At 44.9% G+C, this 27892-nt stretch overlaps 2 protein-coding genes across 2 annotated transcripts in view; both read right to left on the bottom strand.

Moving 5' to 3' along the window:
- Positions 1 to 27892, bottom strand: part of TMEM171 (transmembrane protein 171) — a 55886-nt gene that overhangs the window by 25607 nt on the left and 2387 nt on the right. The window contains exon 4 of the mRNA XM_063128637.1: positions 26684 to 26961. Within this exon, the coding sequence (XP_062984707.1) occupies position 26961 (1 nt within the window). The 3' untranslated portion in view covers positions 26684 to 26960. The remainder of the gene's footprint in view (positions 1 to 26683; positions 26962 to 27892) is intronic.
- On the bottom strand, positions 16990 to 19668 carry TMEM174 (transmembrane protein 174). The gene is made up of 2 exons (XM_063128636.1): positions 19043 to 19668; positions 16990 to 17092 (listed from the first exon to the last, which is right to left on the bottom strand). Exons 1-2 carry the CDS (start codon positions 19666 to 19668, stop codon positions 16990 to 16992), a joined length of 729 nt encoding a protein of 242 aa, XP_062984706.1.

The raw sequence follows: 27892 nt of genomic DNA, 5'->3' as shown, positions 1-27892 counted from the left end.
GGGTGAAACAAACTTCTTTCTCTCTCATAATTCACACAATATCTGGCCCTGATTCGTAGTTATAACACACCCCAGTTTAAAGGGTAACAAACAATACTTAAAATCAGTAAACCTTTCCAGGCGAAAATCTTCCCTATTTTGCCCAGCCATTAGAACCATCCCAAATCTAAAATACCTTATGGCATTTCTGAAACGTGTTCACTTTTTAACTTTGGTGAATCTGCAAGGAGATCAATAACTGTAGGGCAAATGAAGAGAAAGCAAATCATTTGCTATGCACATGTTTTCATGTATAACCTATTCAGTGTACGCATCAATCTGCCTCAGTTGAATTTACATATTATTTTTATTGAAGAAATCATTATTAAATATTTTAAACCTTACTTAGCACCAGAGTACACATCTCCCTTTTTCTTCTAATGATGGCCTATGGCTAATGCAATTGATTAAAATTCTGATTCCATTAGGTATGTTCATGAAGCATCTATTTATTTATAGATGCATTTGTCAGTTATTTTTCTCTCTGTGAGTATTATTAGCAAATTGCCCTAATATCTGGGAGCATCTGAGATTTCCTGTTTATTGAGGGGCTCACAGCACTATTTCCAGAGAGCTTATGCTGTCTTGGGAGAGAAGCATATTTGAACAGGGCTTTCTTCTTCTTCTTCTTCTTCTTCTTCTTCTTCTTCTTCTTCTTCTTCTTCTTCTTCTTCTTCTTCTTCTTCTTCTTCTTCTTCTTCCGTGTGGATCATGAGCTCACTGGCAGTAAGAACTGAGAAGCAGCGGAAGTAATTTAAGACAGATAATTTGAACATCAGTAATTCATCAATTGTAGACCACATACCAACAGACATAGCACCAGTGGGAGAAACCAGAGAAGCATCAGCTGCAGATCTGAGTAAAGTTGCAAGTTTCTATGTCCTGTTCACTCAGCTAGCACTCCAGCATTTTTGGTTGTTTTTTTTAAGTTCATAGGCATAAATCAATCCAGATGCTTAATTTTGAAATAATTCAGGTTTATTTGTTTGTTACATTTGTACGCTGCCCTTCATTATAAACTATTCTCAGGGAAGCTAACAAAAGAATAAAATATTACAACACAACACAGCAATACAGATTAATACAGTGAATAAAACTAGCAGTAATAAGTAAATACCTCTCCTAAATTGAACACCTGGGAAAATAAAAAGTTTTACCTGGTGCCTAAATGACAATAAAGTCAGTGCCAGATGAGCCTCCATGGAGATAGAATTCCATAATCGGGGTGCCACTACTAAAAAGGCCATCACCCCACTCACCAATCACCTCATCTTAGATGGTGCAGGTGGAGGTAGACTTCCAATGATAATCACAGCGATTAGACCAGCCTGATGTTTCCTCTTTGCTTAGCAGATCACACTGTTGCAATTCTGACTTTCCAGTTCAAGACTTGCTTCTCCACTCAGAGCTTCTAGCCCTGTTCCTCCCCCTCTCTTTTGGCTCCTTTTTGTTACCTGTTTCTTGCTCCACCCAACCTCCATATTCCCCCATAAGAACCTAAGAAGAGGGTCCATCTAGTCCAGCATTCTGTTTACACAGTTCCCATGGGAAACCCACAAGAAGGACATTGGGTACATAGGGTAACTGCCTCTGACACTGGAGGTAGCACATAGCTATCAGGACTGGCAGCCATTGAGAGCCTTCTCCTCCAGGAATTTATCCAACCCCCTTTTAAAGCCATCCAAATTGGTGGCCATCACTACATCCTGTGGTAGTGAATTCCATAGTTTAACTATGCGCTGCGTGAAGAAGTCCTTCCTTTTATCTGTCCTGTATCTCCCACCAAATAGCTTCATGGGATGACCCCAGCTTCTAGTATTATGAGAGGGAGAAAATGTCTCCCTATCCACATTCTCCAAATCATGCATAATGTTGTACAGCTCTATCATATCTCCTCTTCTTCACCTTTTTTTAAAGATAAACAATTCTAGCTGTTGTAACCTCCCCTCATAGGGGTGTTGCTCAAGTTGATAATTTCAGTTGCCATTTTCTGCACCTTTTCCAGCTCTACAATATGTGTGTGTGTGTGTACATAGTGACCAGAACTGTACACAGTATTCTAAGTGTGGTTGCACCATATATTTGTATAAGAAGAGTATGATATTGGGAGTTTTATTCTCAATTCCTTCATAAATCCTAATTATGTCTAACATGAAATTTGGCTTTTCCACAGCAGTCATACAGTGTCTGGGTTCAGACGATCATTGGGGGAAATAATGCAGCATTGGTTGTTTTCCCCACCCCCACATGCTAGTCATATGACCAGGATTACCCTAATTACTTGTGCCAAATGATGGGCGTCATCTGAACCGGGCACATGATGCAGGCATAATGACTTTCACTCACTGTACAACCAATGACTTGCAGTAGGGTTTGTAGGGTGGGTGAAAATGCACTATGCCTGTGCTGTGTGCTGGATTTGGATGACATGACAAGCTGTGATGCAGCATGGGTAATTAGGGTAATCCCGGTCACGTTACTGGCAGGCACAGGGACAGGGAAACAACCGATGAGTTGTTTTCCCCGATGATCATCAAAACATTACCATTGGGTTGACATTTTCATCAAGCTGTCCACTCCAACACCAAGATTGGTGTTGACATCCCATCAATTTATACTTGAAGTTGGTTTTTTTTGCCCCAATGTGCATCACTTTAGATTTGCTTACATTGAACTGCATTTGCCATCTTGCTGCCTTGGAGAGATCCTTTTGGAATTCCTCACAATCCCTTTTTGTTTTAAATAATTTGGTTTCATCAGCAAACTTGGCCACTTCACTGCTCACTTCTAATTCCAGATCATTTATGAACAAGTTGAAAAGCACTGGTCCCAATTCAGATCCCTGTGGGACTCCACTATTTACACCTCTCCATTGGGATAATTTATCATTTATCCCTACTTTCTGCTCTTTAACCAGTTACTGATCCATAAGACGGCCTCTCCCCTTATTCCATGACTGCTAAATTTACTCAGGAGTCTTTGGTGAGGGACCATCAAAAGCCTTTTGGAAGCCCAAGTAAGCAACTTCTACTAGACCACCCCTGTCAATATGTTTATTGTCACTCTCAAAGAACTCTAACCGGTTAGTGTTACAGGACTTACCTTTGCAGAAACCATGTTGATTATTTTTCAGCAGAGCTTGTCCTTCTATATGCTTTCTAATTTTATCTTTAATAATGCTTTCAACCAATTTAGCCAGAACAGACATTAAGCAAATTGGATTTCCTGGATCCATCCCACTTCTCTATCTCAGTCAGCATTTCTGTTCCAGACTCTGCCTCATTCTCTTCTCTAAACAAACCCTTCCAGCCTAACTGCTTCCCTGCCTGGCTCTGATGTTGAACTTGGCAGCTAATCTGCTGGGGGTGGGAGGTAGCAGAGGGAAATACCTAGGCAGCCTTCACCATACGTCAAGATCACAGTCACTGTGCGGTCTTGATGGCAAAGCATGTGCAAGATCACTAGTGGGCAACTTGTGGCCCTCCAGATGTTTTGGCCTACAACTCCCATCATCCCTCACCACTGGTTATGTTGGCTATAGCAGACAGGAGTTGTAAGCTAAAACATCTGGAGGAAAACAAGCTGCCCATCTCAGTGGTAGATGTATTCTGGTGTCATACTGGCTTCCACCACCACCACCATGTGTAATATGTGATAGATGCCATCTTTAAACCTAAACAGCCCATAGTTAAATTAAAAGTCAAGCATTTAAATTAAAAGACAATACTCATTAAAAAGGTCTGAACAACCCCAATATGATGCCTGATCAACAAACCTCTGCCACAGACCTTCCCTCACCCCTACTCTGCAACCTGTGGGCAATCCTGATAACATTAGGTACCATAAGCAGAGAGCAAGCATGGGTATATCAAAGAAAAGTCCCCACAGGACAATCATATTCTGGATGACTCAAGTAAGTGAGCCAAGCCACAATTTTCACCCATGGAAGTAAACCTCTCTTTTCCCTCTGGAATCCCCAGACAATTTACGGGAAGAAAATTCTGTCACTACCGCAGATATGTGTGGAAGCGAAATTCAGAGGCAGAGATGGGCATTGGAAGTCAGAGAGAGTAATCAGCAGGTCCCAAGGAAGATGAGCTATGAATGTCTTAGCGTGCCAACCTTCCTAAGCACCCTGCATGAATTGCGAGTACATCTGGAAAGTTTTCACAACTAATTTCTCATCCAAATCATCTCATATAAAATAAACACTTCAATTAATTTGCACCATGATTGAGATAATCCCAAAACAATGGAAAAGGCGTTTTTAAAGCTTAATTGCCATGCAGGGAAAGACTGAGGGTGGAGGGTTGCAGCATGTGGGAAGAGTTAACCCCCTGTGGAAATTTCCCCCCTTCTCGGCAACTAGCCTAGGAATGGGCAATGTTTGAGATCGCTACGATTCTGCAAACACTGTCTTGCCACGCATCTCAAACCCAATTCCTATTTGCGCTTGCAATCACTGCTCATTCCTTCATAGACTAAAGCAGGGCTGATTATGTCTACAAGGGGAATTTGTGCAAAATCAAACTGAGAAAGTTGCACAAATCGAACCTGAGCACGAGCCGATCTACACAAAGCAGGATATAACACTTTTAAAATGGAATGAAAATGGTATATGTAATGTGTCCTGGGCCTGAACAGTTGTCATAACCCTTATAAACCATTATAAGCAGTAGTGTAGATCCTGCCCCCATCTCCGGCAATTTGGGAACATTTTCAGTGCATACATGCCCACGATAGTGATCATGGTTGGGGCTTTAAACAGGGCACACGTGCATGTTTTGCGGGCAAAAATGAAATTCTCATGCATCCCTAAAACTAGGCGGCGGGTGGGGAGACATCCATTGGCACCAATGGACATTCAGGGTCCTGTGGAAGAGATCTGGGGCTGTTGGGAATATATTCAGGTCCAGGGTCTTATGCCTCTGCCCACGCCCTGCCACTACCACACAGACTTAACATTTCACCTACAATACGTAAGGATATCAAGCAAGGAAACGGAAGAGGACGAATGGTAAGAAAACAGATTTGGATTTTAAGCTTCCTAGTAAATGTTTGATTAAAACAATGTACGTTGTCGCTTCTGGCTTTCTGGCGGTTGTTTCTCCTCATTCACAGCACTAAGCAGGGGTGGTATCTGAGAGCGGAATGGGCTGAAGAAGGAGTTGCATTTTGCCACCCCACCAGTAATTATACCCACCACCGAACTAGAGAAAAGAGAAGGTCAAAGGAAGGGGCCTGTCCCAATTCAATAGCACTTTGATTTAACAGCTCTGGGGCCTTTGAAAACATTTTGCCAAGAAAAGTTTGCCATCAAGCCGTATAATCTCTTATCAGAGGCCATTGAAAGTCCTGGCTCTGGGGTTAATTCTCCCATCGCAAAGCGTTTGAATCAGCCCTAAACTCACATTGAGATGAAAGCCACCAATCCACCCCACCCCCCCGGCCCCCTTGGCCGGCTTGTCCTGCAAAACCTACCCGAGATCAACCGACTGAGGAGGATTAGGGCCTGTTCATCTGCTGGCTCTCCAGCAGGACGGGCAAGCTCAAAAGAAAAACAATAATTAGGGATAATTGCTTGTGTCCAAACACAGGCATTAAAGCCCCCCCTTTTTCCCTTTGGTACTTTGTGAGCTGAAATGAAAGAGACACCCCCTGTTTTGACAGCTGGGCAGGCGAACAGAATGGGTGACAGATGAAGTGAGACGTCTTCAGACATGAGGAGAAGGAGGAGGCGGGAGGCAACCAGGGAGCAACAGAGCCCTTCCTGAGCCAGGCCTAACACTGAAGAAGGGCTCTCACCCCCCTGGCCACTGTCCCCCCGCCCATCCAACAGAATCCTGGCATGGACATTCCCAACCACCCAGAAAGGAGTTTTGTCTTGTAAGAAGCAACCATTTTATTGAGGCAAGCCCACCCCCTGATGGCCAGGGCAGAGCATGGGGGATGGAGATAGATAGAGATAGATAGATAGATAGATAGATAGATAGATAGATAGATAGATAGATGATGGATAGATAGATAGATAAAATCTTAAGAGCCTTTTTTTTTTTTTTTACGAATGTCTGATTTTCTAAATATAATACATTTTGTCCTTCAGGCTGCAAACCACAGAATGTTTGTTTTCACCAGCCCTAACACCAACCACTGCTGTGGTAGAAACAAACTAACAACGTAAGAAAAACCAAAGGTCCATCTAGTCCAGCATTCTGTTCACACAGTGGTCAACCAGCTGCCTCTGGGAAACCCACAAGGACCTAAGTGCAACAGCACCCTCCTACCCCTGCTCCCCAGCAACATTCTGCCTGATGCTGGAGGCAGCAGAGAGTCATCAGGACTAGTAGCCATAGATAGCCTTCTATGAATTTGTCTAACCCCCTTTTAAAGCCATCCAAATTAGTGGCCATCATGGCATCTCGTGGTAGTATTTCCTCTTATTCATCTGAATCTCCCACCAATCAGTTTCATGGGATGACCCCAGTGCAACATGGGTGCACACCGTAAAAGAAAGGAGCTTGGGGTTCGTTTGTTTTATGGACGTTGTAAGTGGGAATTGGGGGTGAAGGAGAGGGAAATTGACGGTCAATTTAATGATTGCCCTGCAAGCTACCTTATGCTGGGTGAGGATTTTTCTCCAGGCCATCATTGAGCTCCATCCAACGAGCATTTTATTGCACGCTTGTTACTGGGCACTCACAGATTTTTCGGAGGACCCTCACATGACGTTGTGTGCCTCTCATGCACCTTCTATCCCTTCTGGCCTTCCTTGCACCACAAGAAAAACCAGAAAAAGTCCCGCTGCGCTCTCCTGCTGTGTGTGGGAGAAGCAGCTTGATTACAATGCCCGACTGAATGGGCCTCCTGCTCCTTGCTTACGTCCTGTTTTGAAACAGAAAGTAACTGAGCGATAACAGAGAAGCGACGGTAGCCAGTGTTTCTTCCTGGGTGTGATGGAGCTAATGGTCTACTCTGGTTAGCAGCACCTCTCTTGAGGGCACCAGGAAGGGGTCGCTCCCATCAATTGGCACCAGATGCTTTTTGGAAATGGAGATGCCAGGGATGGAATCTGGGCTCATCTTCCCCACCGTGCCTCCCGAGAAGAGTTTCATCACAGGAGTGTTTTATCACATGCTCACTACTGCCCACTTACGGATGTGCGCACATCCTTTAGACAATGACCTCCATCTTTTTTTTCCATCACAAAATGGGCCCCCTTTAGAGCATCATCAGATGAGTGTTTTATCAGTCTCGCTACTGCCCACTTATAGATGTGTGCATGTCTTTGGAGGACATCTGCCTCCCATGCACCTGCCACTCCTTCCTCTGTCACAAAACAGACCCCTTTTAATCCGACTTAAAAAGAAAAAAGAACACAGAATGTGCCTCAATTTCCTGGTATGTGCAGGAAAAGCGGTGGGATATAAACAGTCCCTGAATGGGCCACGTGGTCTTTGAGCTCCATCAGACAGGGAGAATCCGGCTCTGCCCCGCTTTTGTTGCTCAATACTTCCTCTCTCAGGGAGAGGAAAGAATAAATAAAAAAGTGCGCCTGGCCCATCTCGTCGCTTCTCCTGCACAGAGCAGGACTCAGGAGATAGCAGCAACTTCCATCTTTGAAAGTAATACGGACTCTCCGGGTTTTTTGTTTTGTCGCTTGGAGGCTAGAAGGGGTGGGAGCGGGGCCCGCGAAAATCCGTGAGTGCCCAGTAACCAGCGTGCAATAAAACGCTCGTCTAATGGAGCTCTTTGTTTACGGCAGAAATAGGAATTAATGAGGGACGAAAGCGGGGCGAAGAAGCGACAGTACGGAAAGATTTCCCCCGGCGTGCTGACGCTCAGAAGGGCCGTCCCCCGACTTTTGCAGCCTGGATTGCAAGGCAGGCGAAGGGAGGAGAATTTGCCCTTGGCGGCCCACTGTTCCACCTCCTTCCCTCGCCTGCCTCCGGGGCTGGCCAGCTGCTTTCCCCCGCAAAGAGCCTTCTTCCACCCGGGTAAGGCCTGCAATGGGGCGGTCAGGGGCGCGCCAGCAACATCCTTGGCCTGGAGGCCACCCGAGTCCCTGCTCCTGGCGCTGGGAAAGGCCACTAGGGCAGCTCGGCCGTGGAGGGCAGAAGTGTCCACCGGTTCGGATCCCAGGGCGAAGCGGATCGTGGCCGGGACGTCCACACCCGCCCCTGGCCAGGCCTGAACCAGAGCCGAGAAGCGGGTGCGCCCCAAGGGAACGCGTCGCTTCCCACCGGCTCGCCAGGCCCCGGCATGGGGCCGGAGGCACGTGGGGAGGCGGCGGAGGCGGGCGCAGGGCCGCCCGCCCTTTCCCCTCGCTTGGAGGCGTGGCTGGCGGCGCGCCACGCTGCCGTCGCCGCTGTCCCCGGCCGGCCGGGTTCAGCCATGATCACCGAGCAGCTCGGGGAGGCGGCCGGGGCGAAAGCTCGCTCGGCTTTCCTTGCCCGCACGGTGGAGGCCTCGTTCCCTCGCGGAAGAGCCAATTAAATAGGAAGACCACCCCACCCCACCCCCGCGTGCGAAAAAATTTAATCCAGGGTTACGATTTCCTTGTAGGCAAATGCAGATCAGATGAGCACCGTGAAATTCATCAAAACAACTGACTAAAATTACACTCTGGAGCTGTAATGTATACAAAGGCATGCGAGCTTCATTAGGAAAGCCACATCCGATTTGGCGGGGCGGGGGCGTTCGCGCGGCAGGGACGGAGGGCAGCTGGGATCCAGATTCATACATGGATCATAACCACCTTTGTCTCTCTCTTCCCCTTCTATCTCCCCGTTCCCGCTCCTCCTATATTATAACAGTCTTGTAAATGGGGGAGAGTGAAAATCTGTTTACCGGAGAAAATTCCATCTGTAAATTGCATTTGTCAGTGGCTAATTGAATAGACGTGATATGTCTGGAAACTGGATATAAGATCTTTCCAAGAAATAGAATGGAGGTAAAAATTTGAGTTTCGCTCCTGGAGGGTTCTTACAGCCCAGCTAATCAGTGCCTTTCTTTCAAAGCATGTGAAATTTCCACTGGAGGACCAAAAGAAAGAAAAAAGTTATTCAAATGATTGTTTTCCAAAGCATAACGTGCAATACGTGTCTTTTGCAAACATGGTCTTTAATATTATGGTCACTAATGAAAAACTGACGCCTTGCCAAGACAGTTCAGGATGCAGTTGGGGAGTTGTATTAGGACTAAACTCCAGCAGAGATTATTAGAAATATGATAATGGAAGAGGAAAGTCTGACATTACTCAGCAGATAGAAAGATGATGCACTAATGTCAACCACAGCCAACCATACTTTCTTTGCTTATATTCTAAGGCTACAATCTAGTGCACACTTAACCTGGGAGTAAGTTCCATTGCACTTAGCTGGAGCTACTTCAGAGTGAGAATGTGCATAGGTGCAGTATATGCATAAGTTTAAAAGCAAAGAAGAAGCAGGAGGAAGAAGTATCATTTCCCTGTATGGGCTCTTCTCTAGGAATATGCCACACAGTGGGTTGCCTGCACACTACACCACACACATCACTGTGCACACATCCCTACCAGTCACAAGCACTGTGCATCTATAAGCAAAATCTCACCTGTGAAAACAAGTGTCCAACATTGGTATTTGGAGATGAGTTGCCTCACTGCACACATCCCTTTGGAGATGGTGTCACTGGCACGCAAAATAATAATCCCTAGGTTATTTGCTCTGCTGGTCAACCTGAGCCTTTGGGCATTGTCAGAGGACTGCTTTGTGATCCTTGCAGATAAATGATGGGGGGGGGGGTCCTTCTAGTAACGTTATTTTAGAGGGGAAGCAACTTGCCATCATTAATCTCTTTTATAACCCTTGAGTGCAGGTTGTAGTCTATTAGCAGTACCTGTTTGTTTTTTACAGGCAAAAGAAAACCAGCTCATTGTTAGCTCTCTCTCTCTCTCTCTCTCTCTCTCTCCCTCTCCCCTCCCGGAACAGCTCATAAATGGGCTGAGGAAACCATCTTTAAAAGGTATAACAGTGAATGTGCAACAGGAAAGAAAAATAATCAGGTGCTGTGCTATTGGATAAGCCGACTTTGGGACATTTTAGCATGATAGATGCAATACGGAATTGGAGCACTGAATACAGGGATAACCAACTTAATACAACCTGGAGACTTTGGCCATTATATATATTATATATATTAAGCCATCCTAAAAATCTAACCAAGTGCTATTTTTGTGGCTATATAAATGAGTGCTGTAACATTGCTATATGAAAATGACTGTAAATCAGAACTAGTCATAACAATACTGTACTGTATTTTTGTGTTGCATTCTTTTAAACATATTTTATATTTTTAACTGTGGTATTTTAGTCTTTTAAGGGCTCAATCCTATGTCGATAGTTGGCAGCCTCCAAAGTATCCATTGCAGCCACGTATTCAATGCAGGGCGGCTGGAGTGCAGAGTGCACTCCAGCCGCCCTGCATTTCTACTAGACAGGCAGTTTCACCTGCCTAGCAATGGCTCTGCGGAAGGGGAGGGAAGGAGGATGGGGTAGCCGTAGGATTCAGCATAAGGCAGCTGCCCTGGTCTCCTCCGCTCCCCGCCCCAGGACTGCCCCCTTTCCCCATCTCCATTTTGAGTACTAGAAGGTTATCACAGAGGAGGGCCAGGATCTCTTCTCGATCATCCCAGAGTGTAGGACACGGAATAATGGGCTCAAGTTACAGGAAGCCAGATTCTGCCTGGACATCAGGAAAAACTTCCTGTTAGAGCAGTACGACAATGGAACCAGTTACCTAGGGAGGTTGTGGGCTCTCCCACAATAGAAGCATTCAAGAGGCAGCTGGACAACCATCTGTCAGGTATGCTTTAAGGCGGATTCCTGCATTGAGCAGGGGTTTGGACTCGATGGCCTTATAGGCCCCTTCCAACTCTACTATTCTTTGATTCTATGATATCCCAACTTGTCTTGCATTGTGGAACTCATGGTGGGTACATGTGGTACCCAGGTGGTCTCCCCTCCAAGCACTGACCAGAGCCAGGCCTCCTTAGCTTCAGCAAGGTGGCTGCTTCATGTGCCTTCAGACCATGCTCTGAGACCAACACATGGAGAGTACCAGGTTGGGGAAGGCTGGAAAGCTGTTCTCATGCATTGACATGAAGGCAGCCCTGCAGTGCAAGTATGAATACTCTCTGTATCTTTGCTGCTATTTTTATTAAGTCATGACGTTACAGAAGGTTGACCTGGTGCTTTCTGAGAACCCCACGTCTCTTAGCAAGTAGCAATTGAAGAGAGTATTGTAAAACAAGTTGGTTGCCGCTTAGACTCTTCTGTAAACCCTCTGGATTCCTTATTGCAGCCTTGTGGGCTCATCAGCTGCATGGAAGTGAATGGGTGTGTGAAGGAGGGGCAGTGTCTCTCCTTCTGTGGGCCTGTCCTGACTGCAAATAGCAAAACCCTCTACTCTGCAAGAACAACAAGACGTCCGTTGTAATCTCTGAGTGTTAGCAACGAGTACAAGCCATATGTGGCCAATCATGCTGGTAATCTATTACTTGTCTAATCATTAACTTAAGCTGCCATATAAGAATTTGCAATCCATAATAAAGCATTTCACAAGAATGATTCAATGTACTACTGACTAATGTGAAACAGCCTCCTTTCCACAGGCAGTAGGCTGCCAAATATTGTTTCAAAGGATGGAACAGTAGGGAGGGCAGGGAGAGAAAAGGATGAAGAAAAAGAAAAAGGATTTGTGATCTAGCATGACATAAATTATAGTAGCTGTAAATCTCTAATACATCAGTGGTGGTTTGCAGATTATTGGGTTTAAAGTATAGGAAGATGAAATTAACGAGCATGAGGTTTGCCAGGGCTCTTGCGTCTTCTAACGAGGCTGCTTTGCAAAAGTGGCTTTGACTGCTTTGGAAAATTCTCGGGGGCAGACTGGGTGGCAGTGATGATTGAGAACATAGCGGGGGCCTTGTGATGCCAGTCGGAAGAATACGGAAGCCAGAGGAAGGGATTCCCCTGTTGGGTTGCTGGGTGTTTTCCTGCTCTTGTGAAGATTGAAAAATGGCTGGGTTTGGCAGGGTGTTTTTGTTTTTAAATATGACTAAATAATAACGATGTGCCATGTTTCAGTACAAACAGAAGCAAAGGGCAGTGTGGGGGCAGGAAGCTCTGAGATGCTGCTGGGCTCCTTTGGGCCTTAAAGAAGCTGTGGTAAATGAGCAAGCCGAAGGAAGCGGTGAGAGAGGGTGCAACTGCAGTTCCTCCATGCAGTTTCTAATTTCCTACGTGTGGGAAATTAAGTCTTCTGATCTTTCTGATGAGTGGAGACATTCTGTAGTTACTTAGTGGTGAGGAAAATGCACTCTGCATCAGCTCAGGGGTACTTTAATCTATTCTTCCTTTATAACTTCCAGGACTGAGTCCAGGTGGTGAAAACAGATAAAAGGGTCAATGTGTCCTGGTACAAATGAAGTCCTCCCTCCCTTCCTTCATATGGACTTAAAAACAGAGGGTTAGATACAACTTTTCACTAGTGGATTCCTGCTAGTATAAAGGGACTTTGTCCTTCTTCCCGCCCCAAGCTGCCTTCTCAGATTTTGAGGGGTGGGGGTAGGGATCACCCCCCCCCTTCCTGGTTCCACTGACAGAACTGCTTCCATTCTGTTCCTGTATTGGACAACCAGATGCCTGTGGGAAGACCACAGCAGGACATGAGTGCAATTACATATATACACACACACCCCGACTCATGTACCTAGCAACTGGTATTCAGGTGAGATATAGAGCTTCTCCACCTGAGCAATTTATTGCATGCTCGTGACTGGTCATCACGGAAGTTTGCAGGTCCTTTTCATGATGTCGTCAACCGCCGATGCTGTTTTCAAGCAGGATTGCACCATTATATAAAACTCCGAAAATGCTGTAATATATTGAAATTGAAGAACAAAACAGTGCCATCTGTTGGTGATATAATTGGAACATACGGGAAAGATCTGGCAAAAACTGGGTGGGTGGGGAGCGTGTGTATTGTGCCGATCATTAAACCCACAAAGACCCGGAAGACAAGTGGTTGGGTGGTGGGAGTTTTGCTAAGTGTAGAGAAGCCCATAGCCATCATGCCTGCTAGCCAGCCATTGAGAGCCCTCTCCTCCATAAGGGAGACACGCTTTATGTACAGTCCTATTCTCAAAGCTGGAGGGAAGGTGCTTAGGATCATGTGGGCCGGCAGCCACTCTTCAACCCTTAGCATGAGGATGGCTCAGCAGGAGAGAAAAATGGCTCTCGGTGGTGTTGTCCCACCTGTGAGTGATGGATGGTGCCCGGCTGCAGCCACCCTCCCTGCAGCGGCCAACTCTGCTCCTGCAGTTGGAAGTTGTGTTTTGCATCCTTCTCTCCTGCCCCCTGGTGTCCAATGTCAGTAAAGCACTGGATTGCAGGGACAGAGGACACCTAATTGCCACGCAGATTTCCCGAGAGATTCATAAGCCAAAGGGAGGGAGGGATGCAGAGAGCACGGGAAATGCCTGCCTGAAAGCACGTCCCACGCTCTGACTTCAACTTGTCTATAAGAAGGGGGGGTGGCACCCTGAGACACCTCCTGCAGCCAGCACCATCATTCCCCAGGCAGCTCGTTCAGACCCAAGACAAGCGTGCTCCAAATGCTCCGATGCACCTTGGATAGCTCAGGACGGAGAAGGACATGACTGTGGAGTGCTAGCCTTGCTGCAAGCTGCGGTCTGTTTGGACCAGGTGTGACCTAACCCAGCCTTCCTAACTTGGTGCCCTCCAGATGTTTTGGATGACAACAGCCAGCAATCCTGTCCATTGACCATACTGGCTGGAGCTAATGGGGGGTTGAAGTCCGACACATCTGGGGGGCACCAGGTCAGGGAAGGCTGGTCTAACCAAATAAACAACATGGTGCTAAGAACGTTGACTCAGAAGCACGTCCTGCTGAGTTGGGATGGTGTTTCCTTACTCCCTTGAAAGCATGCTTATGATTGCAGCCTAAATCTAAAAAAAAAAAGTGTCCTCTCTTCCGTTTTTAGACTATTGCAGACTGCAGGATTGGGCTTTTCCATCCACGCTCAGGATGGTTTAAGGGCGAGAGTGTTGGACTGGGACTCAGGAAATCCATGTTCTAGTCCCCACTCAGGCCATGAAGCTCCCTGGGTGATTTTGGGCCAGTCACTGGCTCTGAGCCTAACCTGCCTTGCAGAGTTGTTGTGAGGGTAAAATGGCGAGGAGGAGGAGGGCCATGTAAGCCGCCTTGGGTTGCTTGCAAGACGGAAAAGGGTGAGATATTATTTATTTATTTTATTACATTTATATACCGCCCCACAGCCGAAGCTCTCTGGGCAGTTTATAAATGCAACAAAGGGCCCTCTGGTGGTCCCCCCACTTACATTGGTTTAGGGTGACCATATGGAAAGGAGGACAGGGCTCCTGTGTCTTTAACAATTGTATAGAAAATAAAGTTTCAGCAGGTGTCATTTGCATACCAAAGAGAGCACTGGTGTGATGAAGAGGGAATTTCACCAGGTGCTACATGCATACAAATGACACCTGCTGAAATTCCCTTTTCTATACAACTGTCAAAGCTGCAGGAGCCCTGTCCTCCTTTTCATATGGTCCCCCTATAATCATTGGTTGTCCACAACCATGGGCTTACCTGGTGGCAGTGATAGCATCAGAGGTGGGTGGGGAGCACCATTTAAATTTCACTTCAGTGCACATGGATCTTTTGGGGGCCTGGTGTCTCAGCAGCTGCCCAAGGATGCTGAGTGCTGGTGCCTGCTCAAGAATATCTTTTCTCTCTCTCTCCTTACCCTCACCCCATTAAGAACATAAGGAGAGCCATGCTGGATCATTTCTACATCTAGTCCAGCACTCTGTTCACACAGTGGCCAACCAGCTGCTGACCAGGGACCCACAAGGACGCTGTGCAACAGCACACTCCCACCCATGGTCCCCAGCAACTGCTGCATATAGGATTACTGCCTCTAGGATTACTGGTGGAGGTAGCACCTAGCCCTCAGGACTAGTAGCCATCAATCGCCTTCTCCTCCACTCTTGTTTTTGTATTTGCTAAACATGAGCCTGAAGAAAAGTTCTGGGGAACTTGAATGCTTACTTATTACTTTCGTCATTGGTCCAAATAAAGGTATTTTGCAACTACTGCTCTTTGTATTTTATTTGCAATGTAGTTTGTTTTTTGCTTTGAGGATTCTTTTCTTTTCTTGCAGACGTACTCCCATTTATTGATGTATAATATTTTGTACAGTTTGACTGGACAGAAGTCTTGCACGTTCCTCTTTCCAGCCATTGTTCCACTCTGCCATCCAAATCAGAGCCGTGAACCATGTAATGGTGAATTTTGCTATTGTACCCAGACATCTTGTCAATTCCATCCTGTAATTTGTTTTAACAGCAGCTAAATGTGGCTTCTTTACAATGCCCAAGTCCCTTGACTTAAGAGGGCCCATCCCAAGATTCCCTCTCCTCCTTAAAAAATACAAACACAAATCAGCTTGTTGTATCTAAAGACATTTTCCATCTAAGTTTCATCTAACATAAGAGCAAAAGTTGCTGTTAAATACACTGCCTGCATAGCCGATAACACTTCAGTCCCACAATTTGTCCTGAACTTCGGTTATGGGGGTATCCAAAAACTAGGCTGACCATATGGAAAGGAGGACGGGGCTCCTGTATCTTTAACAGTTGTGGAGAAAAGGGAATTTCAGCAGGTGTTGTGTGTTTGCATGAAGCATCTGGTGGAATTCCCTCTTCATCACAACAGCTAAAGCTGCAGGAGCCCTGCCCTCTTTAGCTAGAGTGACCAGATACAAAAGAGGGCAGGGCTCCTGCAGCTTTCAATATTGTGATGAAGAGGGAATTCCACCAGGTGCTGCATGCATACAAATGACACCTGCTCAAATTCCCTTTTGTCCACAACTGTTCAAGATACAGGAGCCCTGTCCTTTTTTCCATATGGTCATCCTACAAAAACCATATGCTACATGAAATACCTAGCATGAAATGCTTCTAACTTTTTTTTAACCTTCCTGAACACGTAAGTGTTCAGGGGCCCAATCAGGATTGGGACCAGCACATTCAGTTAGCTCCTTGTTTCCTCTAAATTCATCCTCCCCCTGCACAGTGACTCCATTGGCACCGTTGAGGTCGGAGCCCCGCATCCTTACTTGAAGATAATGTCTGGGTCCTCTGCAGGCTATGTCAGGGGTGGGCCCTCAGCAGGTGCCCGGCCATGCCTACCCTTGTGGCCAGCCCTGAAGACAGCTGTGCAAATGGTAGCATCTGCATGTTACCACCCTTTCCTTTGAAGCATGGTTCATCACAATTCATCTACACAAGCCCAGCAGTGGCCTTGCAGAGTTTGATGGGCAATAATGCTCTAAACTGCCCTTCCCTGACCTGCTGCCCTCCAACAGATTGTGGGAGTTGTAGTCCAATACATCTGGAGGTCACCAGACTGAGAAAGGGTGCATTCTTCGGTTTTGTTTTAAAAGGAATTCTAGGCCACTGGAAACTGCGTGGTGATGACCTGGGCTTCATTTCTACAATGGAACCGAGCCTGGCCTCAAACCCACACTCTTCCACCCCAAAGCCCTCCTCCTCAGTGTCAGACGTGGCAGTTACTGCTCTTACTACTCCTGCCCCCACCACTCCCACTAAAATACTAGGTGACCTGGGACAAAACCAAATACCCCTAAATAGGCACTCATAGACTTCAACTCCCAGGTTCAAATGATGATCAACAGCCCAGAAAAAGTTAGGGGAGCAGGCAGAAGGGAAAGCCAAAGCCTCAAGAGGCGTATTGATACAATTCTGAGCAACATATCTCGAGTTTATGCTTATTCAGTCCATATATGCGGACGCCGAATAGAAGCAAGCGCAATCCTTACAGAGGAGGTTGGGGATGCCTTTGTAATATTTAGGACGATGATGGGAATAATTTCTCGTAAGGTGGAGGTGAGAGGTCATTGCAAAGATCTTCATCCAGCATCTCAGCAGGTTCCCCGAGACGTTCGCTTGACCTAAAAATGTGAAGAGGGGAGGAAAGAGACATCTTATAAAAAGCATCCACCAGAAATGCAGGAAGCAAACAAAGTAGGCACCTAATGAAAGCAGGAACTTGTGGGGGGGATCCAGAGGGAGAGGCGGGTAAGAAAATTATTATTATTATTATTATTATTATTATTATTATTATTCAGGGTTTGCACAACCTTCTGAGTTTTTGCTAGTCACAAATCATCAATGATTCCTCCTGCAATATGGACTGACAGGGAAAGGATCAATGCTAAGGGCACCATATGAAAAGGAGGACAGGGCTCCTGTATCTTTAACAGTTGCATTGAAAAAGGAATTTCAGCAGGTGTTGTTTGCATGCATGCAGTACCTGATGAAATTCCCTCTTCATCACAACAGGTAAAGCTGCAGGAGCCCTGCTCTCTTGACCAAATACAAAAGATGGCAGGGCTCCTGCAGCTTTAACTGTTGTGATGAAGAGGGAATTTCACCAGGTGCTGCATGCATACAAATGACACCTGTTGAAATTCCCTTTTCTATGCAACTGTTAAAGATACAGGAGCCCTGTCCTCCTTTCCATATGGTCACCCTAACCAGGGCAAGGAGTCAAGGGCATTAGTGGACTTTGGAGGTCAGAGGTGCAGTCAGTGCATGCCTGCTTTCTTCCCCTTCAAAACTGTAAAGCGGGGACACATGTGCCAAAGGTCCATAGGGTTTAGCAGGCTCCAGTAATTGTTCTCCTTTTGCAATGAACTTTGAGGGATGTGCCTATTTAATGCCGGGGTGCAGGACCTCTTTCCACCTGAGGTCCGAATACCATTTTGGAGAAGCTCGTGGAGCGGTGGGCACATTCCATTGGTGGTCATGGTCACATGCAAAAGGAGGGAGACCAAAGTCAAAAGGGGTGGGGGGCAACCAACCAACCAACCCACCTATTTTAGCCTAAAGCTCTTACTGCCAGGAACTAAGCTTTAGGAGAAGCATTTCAGAATGGGGCAAAATAACCAACCAAAAACCCAGGAAGGGCCTTTTCAGACAACATGCTAAGCCATGGTTAGGTTGCTAACCCTTTAGCAGCAAATGGTTAGTGAGCATGCTTAAAACACGAGTATGGAGCCACCATGGTTAGGAATGGTTCACACAACACGCTAAGCCATAATGTTTTGCTCAAAATGTTTAACCTCCATGGCTTACAGCATGTCATCTGAACAGGGTCGGAACCACCAAACCACCAGTAGCTGGGGGGAACGGGCCATCTAGGGAAGCCCTGAAGGTGGGATTGAGACATCAGGCGAACTAGATTTGGCACCCAAGCCTGAGCTTCTGCAGGCCTTCATTATCACAGGCAGACTGACCGTGTCCTCAGCCACCATCAGTGCTGCGTTTCAAGAATGTGGTTGCAGGGCAGGGGGGTGTCTGTCTTCAGCCCACCTAGAAATGCATCCTTTGATCATGAAGCCCCAATTTCCAATACTGTGGGGATGGCAGCACTATGGTTACTCAGTGTTAAGGAAAATGCATTCTGAACATGCTCAGAGGCACCCTCCTTTTTCCTGGCATTAAAAAAAAAAAGGATTCTGGGTCTAAAACCTGTAAAGCCCCATTTATAAAGCTAGAATTACATCTCTATTCAGACACTCCTAATAGAACTTTGACAAAATGAAAATAAGCTCTGGATCAGAGATAACACAGAGAACAAAAATAAACAAACAAATAAATGGAGAGAAAAACAACAACACAGAAGAGTGAAAATGCTTCATGAGTGCCAGTTCATTAATTAATTGGAACAGCAGTATTTGTGAACCAGTTATGGCTGCTGCTTCAGGCAATGCTCTTATTTAAAGTCATTAATTGAAATTCTGTCTGAGGAAAGGCCAGGGCTACGCCTCATTAATATTTCCATCCAGTGCGTGAAGGATGCGTTGGCACTGAAATGCCAGGCACACATATTCACTTACCTTTCACTTCTGGTGTCCACTGTAAGATAAGCCGAATGATTCTCACTTACAGAAAAAACAGAAGCATCTGGGGGGTTGACATTATAATATTGAGGAGGGCTAGGAGCAGGAATTACTGATCCAGAAGATGGAGGAAGTCTGGAATGGCTGAGCCCTTGCTGGACGTGAGCAGAATTCACACTGACAGCTTCCTGGGTTGGATAAGAAGGAATGTACTGTACCACTGTAGCCCCATGGAAAGTTATAGGCTGGCGAATTCCAGTGAAAACAAAGGACTGTCCTCTAGGAATTGGGTCTAGGTCAGATGTCCTTTCTTCACTTTGGTTGCAAGATTTGCATGCCACCATTTTAAATTTGCACACAGCAATCAGCAAAAAAGTCACACCTACTGAAAGCAGAATAGGTCCAAGCAACTGAGTCCATACGAAGCGAATGACACCTTCGTACTTCACCCATCCCATCACTGTGAAGGTAATTCCTACTATTCCCAAAAAGACACCGGAGAAAAGCAATGTGGCACCGGCTTTATCGTCATCGGACACCGGGATTTCGGAGCTGTTTGGCTGATGAGTGACGGAAAACACGTTGACGGAGAAATCTTCCACCGTGCTGCTGTTGCGTTCCATCACAGTGCAGAGCAGAGCAGTTCTGGAATGCCTTGAATGAGGATGTGCTTGGAAGAACATGCCAAGTTGAAGGTTCACGACGTTAGTTATACAAGGACTTTGGCCACACTCAGTGCTGCAGTTAAGCAATTTTAGACTCTGGACTCAGTGGTCCTACAGGGTCATCTCCTCAAGTCGACAGCGTGTATCACTCCAAGCTTGCTTCATCCCACCCCATCATCTTCATAGATAATCATGTGTCTGACCTGATTCCTCTGCATATTTACTCAGACGCAAGTCCCACTGTGTTCATTAGAGCTTAAATGTGCATAGATTCCAACCAAGAAACCCACAGACTTCAGAGACAAAAGGGTTTGGAAGATATGAGAGAGGGAAACAAAACTCACAAAGTCAAGAAAGTGGTCCTTCCCCTCCTCCTCATTCCATACTTTTATCACCCCACATTCCCACTAAGTTAGAGCAAAACAACATCAATTTGCCAAGGGAACACTGGGCATTGATGCCATGTGCATTGATGATGAATATGAATATATTCTCTCCATCCTGCTTTTTTTTTGTTTTGTTAAAAAAAGGACAGACATGGAGCATGTTTTAAGTTTGCTTAAGTCATCATGGCACCATCAGCACTACAGGATTAAAATGGGCTTTCTTCTCCCATCCAGATGTTAAATACAGTCAGAGTACAGCACAGATAATCTTAAACACACACATCAGACAAAGTCACTCGCAAACTCCACTGAGTCTTGCCAAGAACTAGGGCTAATGCAGAATTCCAGGGCGCAGGAAGTGGTGGTCTTGGGGAAAAGACAGACAACGCAATTGGGAAAACTGCAGCCTCCACCCAGAGAATCTGATGTCCAGCCATGGAATCAGATGGTCCCTTAGCCCAGCCTTCCCCAGACTGGTGCCCACCAGATGTGTTGGACTACAATTCCCAGCATCCCCCACCAGCATGGTCCAACACATCAGGGGGGTACCAGGATGGGAAAGGCTGCCTTTGCCTCTAACATGGCAGCAGCTCCTGCCGCCACCACTTCCGTCTGCTCCTTTGGCAGGGCACAACTAAAGCATTCGGCTTGGCACACTGCTGCTGCAAAAGCAGTGAAGGCTGCCTGCACCTCACCTCCTCGTGCTGGATGCGCTGACACTTCTAGCCTGAACTAGCTCACTTGTAATGCCTTGAGCTGCCCATTTCAATTCTGGCTCCACTTCAGAGCTTGATTGATGTTTTCCTAGCTGTGGATATTCCTATGATTGTCAAAGCTAGACCAGGATCCAACCCTAGACCATATGTACCCCAGCCCTGTGGATAGTCATCTGCTGAAATTGAAAAGGGGACCAGAGCAAAAGATCTGGCTAGCCCAATAAGCAGAAAGCCTGCCAAACCATACAGCTTGCACACTCCTGTTCCCTGCCATTCTTGAAGAGGATTCTGAGGCCTAACGTTCACATATACTTCTGGGTAGCTCACTAGGTGAGGCTTGAGCCTGAGGCCATGAGATTCCTGGTTCAAGTCCTGGGCAGACAATACTTTTTTTTCAGGGCTGGTTCCAGATTTGAGGGGGTTGTCAGCAAAGTGCCTTTTGGGTCCTCTTTGTTGGTGGCCCACCAGCCACAGGCTTACCTGGCAGCAGCAGTGGGCAGTTATAACTTTCAGGTGTGTATCTACCTCTTTCAAAGCACACATTTTGTCACCCACAATGTGTAAGGTGACCTTGAGTTTTCTCAAAGAAATGTTCTCGGGGCACGTGATTTGGCTCTTAATGTGTGCCAAAAGGTATACATTGTCATACTTGACATTTAAGATTACTGCCAAGAAATAAATTTGTCTGCTTCTCATAAGGATCTTTTCATATTTTGATGAGAGAGAGAGAGAGAGAGAGAGAGAGAGAGAGAGAGAGAGGGAGGGAGGGAGGGAGGGAGGGAGTTCTATTATTTTGTTTTAAAGCTGCTATTCTAAAAAAAAAAAAAAAGTCCTAAGAATAACATACCTTTCTAAAATGCTGCCCTTTAAACATCCTTCATCAAAAACCTCTAGGCAGAATGCTGCCATCAGCTTTTGTGTGTTCAAAATGCCTAACTACATTAACAGAGATTTCAGATAATGCCACCTGCTTCCTTACCAGAAGATCTTCCGGATCTTCTGGTAAGAATTCAGCTTCTTGTTCCTGCAGTGGCCAATGAGTTACCTGCAGGAAGCCCACAAGCAAGACTTGAGCACAATGGCACCTTCCCGCTCATGTTCCCCAGCAACGGATACTGAGAAGCAAACTGCCTCTGATCCTGGAGGAACTCTATAGCCATCATGAATAGTAGCCATTGATAGCATTATCCTCCATGAATTGTTTTCATGTGTTCCTGATGGGAAAATTGGAGAGAGGGCATAGAATAAATAATAAATATATAGAAATGGGCGGGAAACACTGCTATATTTCTAAAGCAGTTCTGTCTAAGAACCAATTTCCCCAACCCTACCCTATGTGCTGTATCACAAGCAGAAGTATCATTACAGTATCATTCAAAATACTTCCAGCCTAGTTCTGAAATCCCCTGGGGGACTTGCTCACAGTCATTTGCTTGTATTATGGCCCTCCTCATTATTCTTAAGGCAAAACAACATCAACAAAGCGGCCATTATTTGCTTTGGCCTGCTCATCTGATTTCTCCTCTGTTCTTGAATAGCTGATTATTTAACTCTACTCAAAGTCCAAGCTCACAAGAAGATAAAGTAGAGAATGCCTTTTTGCATGACCAATAAATAGTTCTGCAAACACAAACACACACACCACTTCTACGGTAATTGTAATTGATTTTATTGGGACTCACCCATGCAAGAGGAAGTTTATTTTGTATTGATGCCTTGTAAAAACATACACACGATGCAAAAACTGAGGAAGACCACATCTGAGATTGTTGAGTCGAAGGAATGCTTGCCTACATACCATTTAGTATATCACCACTATTTTGCCTCCAACGCAATTTATGACAACTAGCTGAAAATACGAGCTGAAAACTCTTTCAGGTTAGTCTGGTAAATGTGCTTATTATATAACAAACTAGAGACTCACTGTCTTTTGTTCACCTGCAAGATTTCCTCATAAGCTACGCTCATGTCATGGAATGTTTATTCTTTTAAATAATTTCAAACTCATTTTTAAAGCAAAGTTTCTCAAACAGGCTTACAAAAATATAAATCAAAGCAGTAAAACAACAAATCAGCTAAAATATAAAACAAAACAGAGCAAAATGAGAATACCAGGACAGCACTAGAATAAAACTTAAATATCAGTTAAATGTCTGAGCAAATGAAAAGGTCTTAGCCCAGCACTAGAAGCATATCAAGCTAGGTGCCAGTCAAGCACCCCTGTGAAAAGTGTTCCATAATCGGGGTGCCAGTGCCTAATCTGATTGTGGGTGGATGGGTGGGCGGCATTCACAGAAGGGCCACCAATAGAGATCTTAGTGCATGGCAGGGAAAGTTAATGTAGAAGTAGTGGGGGGGGGCATAAATTTCCCCTAGCACCACTGGGGGGAAATCTGCACCTGTTCAATTTAAGAACATAAGAACTATTTTCAACATTAATAAATATTTTTAAAAGCCTACAAAGACATTATGAGGCATGATGCCATTAATGTAACAAAGTGGGGGTGGCAGATGCTCAGCATATTACAAGAAGTACAGCTCATGTTTACTCAGAAGTAAGCCCCGTTGTGTTCAATGGGATTTACTCACTAGCGTGTGTTTAGGATTGTAGCTTTTGGCATGCATTACAGCTCAACTTCCCTATTGCAACCTGCCTGTTCAAGGTATCTGCAGCATTCTTTACTCTAAATCCTCTCTGGTAATTCCTGGTTTGCAGATGAGCAAATAACAGGTTTTAGCAAGAGAGGTCAAGCTCACAGAAAAGGCCAAGTGAAAAATAAATGGGTCCAGTTGGTATAAGTCCTGCCTGGACTGTGATTTACAGTAACCGCAATTCCTGTGAAATCGGCCATTACCACAGCTGAAGGGTTAGAGCATTAACTCTCTTCAGCTTTGACTTAGTGCGCTTAGCCACTGGCTAAAACTGATTTTCATGGGATTACTTACATAACGCCCACCGTAAATGTTCTGAATAGACCCAAAGCATTTGTAAGCAGGCAAGCGAAAGGACGTCCACTTCCTGTCTCAAAGCATCTCAGACTGAGTATATGAACAAGTCACCAAATGGTAACTTCTCGTTTTATATTTTTTAGACAACAGTCAAAATATTTAAAGAACCACTTTTTAATCGGCTTCTCAGTGGAGCTTTGACTCTTGGGGTGCTTCCAGACGAGGCCTTCATTGTGTAGCCACCCTGCCTCATTCACAGAATTTTACAGGGGGTTCAGACCAGCATTGTCATCTCCCATTTGTAGCCCTCCCGCTCATTCCACCTTTTTTCTCACCAGAAAAAGATCTGCTAAGGAAGAAAAGACGGAGTAGCTGCACAATGCCTCTTGGCTGTTAGTGCAAGGCGCCTTCTGTCTGGAAGCACCCTTGGATGATGCAGATTAAAATAGACAAAGGAAAAACAGCTCAAATTTAAATTTCTGATGTTGGAGAAGTCCTCAGAGCTAGAACATAAAATGAGTGTCCCATTGCTTCTGCAGCTCCTAAGAGCACTCTTATTATTATTATTATTATTATTATTATTATTATTATTATTATTTTATTTATTTATATAGCACCATCAATGTACATGGTGCTGTACAGATAACTCCTAATGGATCAGGCCGAAGATCCATGTATTGCAGCATCCTCTTTTCAACAGATGTTTCTGTGAAGCCAACAAGTAGGATATAGACATCCAGCATCTAATCATGGAGGCTCCTCTTAGCTATTATGGCCTACAGCTGCTGATAGACCTATTGTTTGTAAACTTCCCGTCCTTTAAAAAAAATCTATCTAAAGTGGTGGCCAACATCTTGCGCCAGTGAAGTCCACAAGCTAATTACACATTGTGTGAAAAAGTCCTTTCTTTGGTCTCACCTGAAACTACTTTGACTCCCATTTTATTGGCTGACCCCAAGTTCTAGTGTGCATATTTCCACTCTCTTTTGAAGGCTGCAGGACACTCTTTGTGTTATTTACTTTTGGGTAGTGCTACCACCATCCATATTTTAATACCTTAGTTTGAACACATTTAAACTTACAATATGAATTTCTGGAGAAGGACAGTCATTTTTGCAGATTTCCATTATGGTCCTTAACGATTGGAAGCCCTTGAACTTGGATGCTTTTGATCATCCAATGTAGAGGAGGAGGACCTGCTGGTCTCCATGTTTTGCTAGATGGGCTTTTTTGCTCATCTTGCTGGGGCACTTTGGAGGGTGAGGGAAGGAGACTGGAGAGGCCTCAGGAGTCTTCTCCCCTCCCTGCTCACCAAAACACTCCTTTCCCCACCTTTCTGAGGTCTATAACCAACCTCAGAGAGCAGCCAGCACATTTGTTTCCATGGTGGCTGCAAGGGGGCAGACCTCTGATTCGCCTTTCCAAGGTCAGTGCTGTCTCCGACCTTGGAAGGGGGAATACAAACAATCCTATGGCCCCTCAGATGATATCTAGGGGCCATAGGATTGCTCTCCTAAAACCTTCAGCATGGGTAAATTGGCTAAGGCAGCATGAGTAAAACAAGTTGCCAAGGTTATGCAAAAAACCGTAATCAGCTTTGGAGCTCAAGTTAAAAGAAAATATTTATTTAAGTTAACATGCAAGAAAGAAATATGCAACTGCCTTAAAAAGAAACCAAACAGATTTACTAGCTGAATTATGTGATTTCTCAGGCAGATTCTCTGACACATGTATAATTCTGTAATTATGCATAATTCATGTCCATCACCACACACTCCTAGTGGAGTCAAACCTGCATCCCCACCATGATACATTTCCCCATTAAATTTGATATAAAAAACCCTATGTGATGTCATCATATTCAGTGACTTTTTGCCCCATCCAAGCAGCAGCCAATGAATTGGAGTTGGGAAAAACATACAGAATATGCACTGGACATCTGTTTTGTCAAATATTACTGGAGAGATGTAAATTCACTGACACATGATGTAGTGTTGGCCACCATGGATAGCTTTAAAAGGGGTTTACACAAACTTATGGAAGATAAGGCTATCAATGGATACTAGTGGCGACCAGAGATCTGAAGGCCTGAGGGAGAAAAATGTTTAATTTTTTTCCTAGTCATGATGGCTGAATATTACCACCAATATGCATCTCAATACTAGTCACTGTGGAACAAGAGAGGGTGGTTACTATTGAGCATATATTCTGCTAGTTGGCAACTGGTTGGCCACTATGGGAATATAAATCTGGACTAGATAATCCTTTGGTTTGATCCACCATAGCTCCTCTTATCTGTTCCTATATCCCCCATAACTTGTAGCAAAGCCCTTATTTCTGCAAGCTGAAACATGTCATTTGCCACACCAATTAAATATTACAGACACCACATATTTTGTACTACAATGTTTAATAAATTTAAATCTCACATTTACAAGTTCATACTGTTGGAACATGAGTGTCTACCCAAACACACACAAAACCCCATCAATATTCTTATGTCTCCAGTGTCCTTAGCCTTGAGTTTGTCAACAGCAAGAACAAAAACAATGAAAAAGAAATACAGAGCCACCAGAATTTCTCATCCCTGCCCCTATGGTTGAAATGTGCCTTAGCACTTTGTCCAGATGGTAGCTGACCTTGTTTTGCATATTCTGATTCCATGCAGGGTGGCAGCTAGATTCTTGAGTCTTTTCTGCCTTGAATACCTCTCTGGATGTTTCCCACAGTAGTTCGCCTTAGCTTGGTTTGCTAACTACAAAAGACTTCGCTTGGCAGGGCTTCTGCTGTGATGTCCTTTGCTTTCTTGCCTGTGGGGTTTGCTGCCCTCTTTGCTGGCTGCTGAGGAAGCCCAAGGGATTCAAGGCTCTCCCTGGCTATTTTCACCCTGCACTCCTATAACTCTCTCTCTCTCTCTCTCACTACTTCATACACCTTTCTTCCCATTCATCCTGCTTCATCTCTGAGTATTTCTTACAGTTGGTGATAAGTGGATGGCAATGGATCATCTGGGTGTTGCATGGAGAGGAAGTCAATAAACATTCATTATTTACAGCTGCTGCCTTTGCCTTATATTTTTGAGATGGCTCGGAGGAATGATAGCAGATAAAATCTCAGAAGGTGAATCACTTCCTGACATTGCAGAGAGAATGAGCTGCTGTATGCAAGCAGCCAGGCCTGATAAATCATCATTCTTTGATCTGCAAAATGAATAACAAAAAGCGTACATATTGGCATTTATTTTAACGTTATTATGCATTATTTCAATTTCTACATATAGTACCCAAACAGGCTAACTATAATGATAATAATTAAAATACAATAATGTTACATGAACCAAAGGGATAGAATTATATATGGCATGGATACAATCAATTTTTAAAAAAACCTTTTCAAACGGGTAGATGAATCAATTCACCTATATTATTGACTGTGATGACTTCAGAGATATCTACCTTCACCAAGTGTACGTGTGGTAGGAAGCTGATCACAGAGTGTTTTTGTGCAATAAAATAGACACAGCACATTCCTCCCATGTGACAGTGTACAAAAAGGGAACGTACAGTTCCCTACACAACAGTGATATCTACGCAGACACCTCTTGAATTCTATTCCAGGTTGATTCAGAAAAAAATGCACATAGGCATTTAACTACAACAATAGAAATAATGCCTGTGATTATAAACTATTTATGTATTTATTAAATTCATATTATTCCAAGGAGGTCACAACAGTATGCATTTTAGGTTGCTCATCCAGCTATTGAGCAGACCAGACTTGCTTAGCTGACACAGAGGTGCAGCAACATTCACCTTCAGCTAATTTTAAACGTTAGGGCCAAACTAAACATGATGAGGAAGATCCATGAACAAATCTCCCAACATCTTTTGTTTATGTCTTGAAAGCAGATGTGTAGGGCAAGGAAATGGATGAGGGCTGAGGCACTGGATGAGGGGGCTTTCACTTGTTTGTAGCTGTGAAAGGGGAAAAAGACAGTTGCCCAAATTGTACCAGTCTTTCCCCTCCTTCCATGTCCAATAGTTGCATTGGAGTCATGATTTAAATTGGGTAAATTTATTTAAATTGTAGCCCCCTTGGTACCATGGCATCAGTCCAATCCCATGCAAACTC

This window comes from Elgaria multicarinata, chromosome 6 (assembly GCF_023053635.1).
Source record: "Elgaria multicarinata webbii isolate HBS135686 ecotype San Diego chromosome 6, rElgMul1.1.pri, whole genome shotgun sequence".
Taxonomy (NCBI): domain Eukaryota; kingdom Metazoa; phylum Chordata; class Lepidosauria; order Squamata; family Anguidae; genus Elgaria; species Elgaria multicarinata.
This window is presented reverse-complemented; position numbering and strand designations above follow the sequence as displayed.

What these genes read in the sequence shown, in the direction of transcription:
- TMEM174 (XM_063128636.1), bottom strand. Translation starts at nt 19,668, where the DNA reads ATGGAACGCAACAGCAGCACGGTGGAAGATTTCTCCGTCAACGTGTTT. An exon ending in GTGGACACCAGAAGTGAAAG is followed by an intron (nt 17,093 to 19,042) that starts GTAAGTGAATAT and finishes TCACATTTTTAG; the next exon opens with GTCAAGCGAACGTCTCGGGG.